The sequence below is a fragment of the Stenella coeruleoalba genome (assembly GCF_951394435.1).
Source record: "Stenella coeruleoalba genome assembly, chromosome: 10".
In the NCBI taxonomy this organism is placed as follows: Eukaryota; Metazoa; Chordata; class Mammalia; order Artiodactyla; family Delphinidae; genus Stenella; species Stenella coeruleoalba.
Genome location: NC_137156.1, coordinates 101195982 through 101201981, shown reverse-complemented (window position 1 = coordinate 101201981; position 6000 = coordinate 101195982). Strand labels below are relative to the sequence as shown.

Below are 6000 nucleotides of genomic sequence, written 5' to 3'. Positions count from 1 at the left end.
GTCCCCCCCACACCTACTCCCACATAGTAGATACATTGGCTGAATCGCCTGAATGAATTGAGATGCCCCAGCCCCACACCCTCCCACAGAGTGCTGGCGTTGCTGCGAGCCTACACCCTGGCACGTAGTGGGCTCACAACCAAACTACTAAATGACCAAGCCACACCTTGAGCTGGGTCCTGGAGATGCAGACATGGGACAGCCAGGGCAAGAACAGTCAGGAAAGCTCATGTGAACTCTTAGTTTACTCGGTTTCCTCAAATGTAAAATGGGAAGAATTTTGATACCAGCTTCATAAAGTTGTGGTGAGGCTTAAACGAGTAAATATGCAGGTACAGAGCTTAACACCTTGCCAGGCACACAGTAGGTGCTCTATAAGTATTGGCTGCCAGTTATAGATGAGAGACATGACCCTTGCCCTCAGCCTTCAATAGCTGATGGAAGGAAGCCCTTGGTATGGCTTTCAAAGCACGCCTCACCCCAACCTTCTGTGCCTCTTATCAGATGTTGCCACCCTCTATTTCCCTGCCTTGCCAAACCCCTCACGGCTCTTCCATCAGGCCATGCCTTTTCACACATCTAAGTCTCTGCCCAAGCTACTCCCTCCATCTGAAAGGCCTTTTTTTTTTTTTTGCTGGAACCCTCTCCACTCAGGGGCCACCTCTTGAGTTCCCACAAGCTCCTGTCCCCATCCCAGCACTTGTCCAGGGAAGCAGAACTGCCTATGTTTGCGTGGCCAATCCAACGGGTGCTCAAGGGTGAAGGCTTGAGTCATCCATGTCACCCAGCACCAGGCCTGGTCCCAGCGAGGTGCTGGCTGGTGAGCGCTGAGTGGACAAAGGCTCCTCATCTACCAGGTCTCCCTTTCAATGTCACCTCCTCAGGGAGACCTTCCTTGATCACCTGTTCTCTACTCCAGAGGTTCTCAAACTAGCTTGCATCGGAAGGACCTGAAGGATTTGTTAAACATGAGATTTCTGATTCAGTTAAGTCTGGGGCGGGCCCTGAGAATTTGCATTTTTAAAAATTACTCTGCCCCACGACCCTGTTTTATCTCCCTCAAGGTACCCATCGCTCTCTGAAACGATGTTTATTGCTTATTTGTCTTGTGTCTCCACTGACATCCCATTTAAGCTCCACTAGGGCAAGAATTTGGGGCTGTCTTGTTCTGCGCTCAGCACGGTGCTGGGCCCAGGACTGAATGAACGCCCGAGGTTGAAAATAAAGTGATAGACGGTCCGCTGGGCGAAGGGACCAGGAAGTCCCCAGAAGCCCAACTCGCCAGCTTCACCCCGCCCCTCCCACCCTCGTGCCTTGAACCTCGTGCAGCTCCCTGAGTCCCCGCGGCCATGGCCCCTTTAAATGTGCGCGGGGACGCCTCGCCCCTCGGCTCCCTCGATCCCTGACAGAGCAGAAAGGGGAGAGAAAAAAAAAAAGTCTTCCTCTCCGGGAGCAGGAGGAAACGTCTAGGAGGGGGCGGAGGGGCAGCGGCGGCAACGGCGGCACGGGCAGCGGCGCGGCGACCAGAGCGCAGCGCGCGCGGAGCTGGGAGCCAGGAGCGGACGCAACACCGCGCGCTGTCCCGGCCGCTGCCCCCGGCCCCGCCCCCGGAGGCTCGCGCCCTGCGCCCCCCTGGCCCTGCGCGCCGCGCGGAGTCCTGAGTGAACGCGACGCCGCGCGCCCTGCGTTCGCGCCCCTTCCCCTCCCTGCCCCCGCCCAGCCCCGCCCAGCCCCGGAGGCTCGCACCCCCCAAGCCCCCACTTGCCCTGCGCGCTGCGCGAAGTCCGGCGCGCGCCGGGGGCGGGGCAGGCGCCACGGGGTGCGGGCCCCGCGGGGCGGCCATGGAGTGAGGCGGCGCGCGGACTCGTGCTCGGAAGGACGGACGCACCGACGGGCGGTCCCTGGCTCCGCGCGCTGGAAGATGAACAGAGCAGGTAGGAGGCTCCGCGCGACCTCAGGCGCCGAGGGACGCGCGCGAGGGGCCCCCGCCAGGCGCTCCAAGTTGTAGCCCGCGGGGCGCCGGGAGCGAGCTGCCGAGAAACCCCCGACCTTCCCACTCTGCTCTGCCTCGGCCGAGGTATGGGCGGGTCACGAGTGCCCTCGCCGAGGAGGACGAGAACATCGGGGGCCGCTGCCCCTGTCCGAGACGCCCAGCCTCGGGGACGCACCCTCGGTCTCGGCGAGGCCGCACCCTGGCCACGTACGGCCGTATCCCGCTCCCACCGCGGTCCCGGTATTGAGGGTCCCCTCGCAGCGGGGAATGACGCTCCGTTCGCAAAGGCGACTTGGTCGCGACCCTAAATTCTCACTCCTGCTCCTCGGGGTCCCCGCCAGGCCCTCGCTGGCCCCTCAGAGGCCCCTCCTGGCCCACGGGAACCGTCTGAGGTCTTCCCCACTGCGGGGTCTATTCCTGGTCCCTCGCTACTCCGAGGCGCGCCCTTAGCGGATTCTTGCTCCCTTCTCTCTTCTAGACGCCCAGACTTGGAGCTCGCTCTCCGAAGGAACTAAAAAGCCCTAGGTTATCACACACACACACACACACACACACCCGCAGCGCACCCCAACCTCCTGCAGTGCTGTGGCCCGGGGCCGCCTTTGTGCCTCCCCCAGGGGACCGAACGCCTAGGGGACGCCAAGGCTGAGCCGCACTCCAGGCGTTCCCTCCCAAGCCCTTGCTTCTCTGCTCTCCATATCTGCCTTTGCTAGGCCAGGGATTCCGTGAAGTCCAGAACGCGTTTGACAGTAGATAATGATCCCTCCAGAGGAGTGCCATTTAACAGGTTTATTAACGGAGAGTCAGAGATGGGCGGTGCCTGGAACCCAGTTCTCGGGTTCCTGACTCCTCCGCGGGGAGGGCAGAAAGTTTCCTCCTAGAGGTGAGTTTGCAAGGCAGCAGCCCCAGCTAACTTCATTTGCCTGACAGGGAGCGATTACTGCTCTTTTAATATTTTTCTCTTAGAATTTAGCAGAAGGCAGCTCTCTCTCCGACCAACACCCTTGTCCGAATCCGTACTCCAAAACACACATCCCTGAAGAAACAGGAAGCCACCATTTTGGCTGTCTTAGAACCATATCCTGCTGCCCTGAGTATGTGTAAAAAGTGTGTGTTTGTGTGTGTGTTGTGGGCTTTTTCTTTGTATAATCTTTTTGATGAAAAAAGTCATTGTCTTAGGAGTGAGGTGCAGATGGGAGACGTTTGGCTGGATTGAGCTGACAAAGGAGAGACTTGGGGGCCTGGGAGTGTGGTAGCCACCTCCCTGTGTCCAGGCCCTGTTTTGCTGGGCGTGTACGCACCTGGACAGTGAGTGAGTGTTGGTCGCAGGGTAGGAGGTGGGAGTGGGAGCAGGGATTCCCCTTTTGAGTAGTGGAAAAGGCTGGGGCAGGGTCTCAGCGCCCAGCAAGCCACTCCTTGTAGGAAGGAGGTGGACTGCTGCCTGATCTGGCACAGCCTGGACAGAGCCAGGCTAGCTCTTTCCTACACTCCTAATAAAACTCGCTTAAAACAATGGTGAGAGCCGATCCGGTATTCCCACGTTTCCCTGCATGAGGCTTGGGCAAGCCCTCCCTTCTCTGAGAATCTGGGGGATGGAGTGAGCCGGAATACACGTAAAGGCAGGTTTGGTCCCAGGAAATCTGCCATCCAGTCATTTGCCTCCAGCATAAACCTGGTTACTTTTGCAGTGTGACGGCAGTCCTAGACCTCATATAATGATTTCTGTGTGCCAGGCTCTGAAGCTCCCGATCATGCAGCATAGTGGTTCATAGACTCCATGGGACTGCATCTCGTAACCACCATCCTCTTAGTTATTGTGACACAGCCAGTGTGTGGCAGAGCTGGGGTTGGAGTCCAGGTCTGTCTGAGCTGGGGACCCATGCTCTTCCCGCGCTGTCGTGCATCACTGGACTAGCCTAACAGCAGCCTAATTAGAAATCATCAGGCTTCGCTGGGACATTCCAGCAGGCACCCAGCAATGAAAGTTAAATTAAGATGCAATTGGAAGGTGAAATTGGAAGATAATTACTCTTGGAACATACGGTTATGAGAGTTCCAGGGGGAGTATGGTGAACTGCAGTTGAAACAGACACAGGGGCTGAAGATGGGAATGTCAGGGGACGTCATCAGAAAAGCCATGAGTTTAAAAGGCTGTTGTCGGCCAGAGCAAGCAGAAGGCACTTACTGACTAGTTGGTGCAGTCCCCTCACTCTGCACATGTGGAAACTGAGGCTCAAAGAGGGGAGGGGACTTGCCCAAGGTCTCCCCTTCAGTTAAAGGCAGAGCCAGGAGTGGAGATCAGAGCTCTGACTCCCAGTCCAGTGCCCCTCTCGGTACCTCTTCTGATTTAAACTCTGCAGAGCCGGCAAGGGAACAGCAACATGGATGTGTGAGTGGCAGATATTTAATTAAAATAGAGAGAGAAAATATAAACTGGTACTAGGGGCCTGGCTGGGGATGATTTCTATCACCAGAAGCTCTTAAAAATCTCTTCCTCCTGTCACTGTGACTCCCCACCCCCAGTTAACTCTTGGCCTCTTGGCTCAAAGGGTATTCTGCATTCGAGTCATCCTCAGGTGTAGCAAATTGCCAGGAGGTTTTGGGAGTTGGTACCTCAGGGTGGGGAGGCTGTGCCCCCCCAGGCTCTGTGTTACAGAGAGAGAGAAGGTTCATGCAGCAGCCAGAGGGTCCAGCAGTTCCGTCCATGCTGGGTTCTGGACAGTCAGAAAGTTAAGCTCAGCCCAGAGGAGGAAAGCCCTGCTCTGATTTATCCTGTAATTGCCCCATCCCTGCCATTCTCTAAAGCTCAGCCAAACTGGACTCTTTACTCCCAAAGGGCTTGCATCTAACTGTCTCTGGGCCTCTGCACATTCTGTTCCTTCTGCCTGGAACACCCAACCTCTTGTTTTAAAATGTTTTTAATTTAATTTTTATTTTATATTGGAGTATAGTTGATTTACAGCGTTGTGTTAGTTTCAGGTGTACAGCAAGGCAGTTCAGTTATACAATATATATGTATCTATTCTTTTTCAGATTCTTTTCCCATATAGGTTATTGCAGAATATTGAGTAGAGTTTCCTGTGCTATACAGTAGGTCCTTGTTGGTTATATATTTTATATATAGTAGTGTGTATATGCTAATCCCAAACTCCTAATTTATTTTTTCCCACACTTTTCCCCTTTAGTAACCTTAAATTTGTTTTCTGTGAGTCTGTTTCTGTTTTGTAAATAAGTTCATTTGTATCATTTTTTTTGGATTCCACATATAAATGATACCATACAATATTTGTCTTTCCCTGTCCTACTTACTTCACTTGGTATGATCATGTCTAGGTCCATCCATGTTGCTGCAAATGGCATTATTTCATTCTTTTTCGTGGCTGAGTAATAGTCCATTGTATACATGTACCACATCTCCTTTATCCACTCCTCTGTCGATGGACATTTTGGTTGCTTCCATGTCTTGGCTATTGTAAATAGTGCTGCAGTGAACGTTGGGGTGCATGTATCTTTTCAAATTAGGTTTTCTCTGGATATATGCTGAGGAAGTGGGATTGCTGGATCATATCCAACCTCTTTTTTGATTATTAAAATCCTCCCTGTCCTTCAGCATGCACCCTGGTGCTATCTGTCCCCTGGGTCTTCTCTGGGCAGAACTGGTCTGAGACCCTTGTACTGAGGGCAGGGGCTCTATGTGGTTCCTCTTTGTGAGGGAAGCAGGGAGGGAGCAGACCTGGAAGCTCTCACACTTTTCATTTTCTCTCCTCCCTCTTCTGTCTCTCTTGCTGGCTCCTTCTCATAACCTTTGGGCCACTGGGGCTCCCTCCTGGGCCCTGCTCTTGTCTCTGCCCCCGCTCAGTCACTTGGTGGGCTCACCCAGCTCATGCCTTAATCCTGTCTCTGTGATGGCTGCCTCCAGGCCTCTCCCGGGAACCCAGGCTGGTCCATCCGAGAGCCCACTGACAGTTCCTCCCGGGGCTGTGATAGGCAACTCAGATGTTACACGT

At 54.4% G+C, this 6000-nt stretch overlaps 1 protein-coding gene across 1 annotated transcript in view; it reads left to right on the top strand.

Moving 5' to 3' along the window:
* Window positions 1–1607: 1607 nt before the first annotated feature.
* The window catches only part of FGD5 (FYVE, RhoGEF and PH domain containing 5), a 115709-nt gene continuing 111316 nt past the window's right edge, over window positions 1608–6000 (top strand). The window contains exon 1 of the mRNA XM_079933023.1: window positions 1608–1934. Within this exon, the coding sequence (XP_079789149.1) occupies window positions 1922–1934 (13 nt within the window). The 5' untranslated portion in view covers window positions 1608–1921. The remainder of the gene's footprint in view (window positions 1935–6000) is intronic.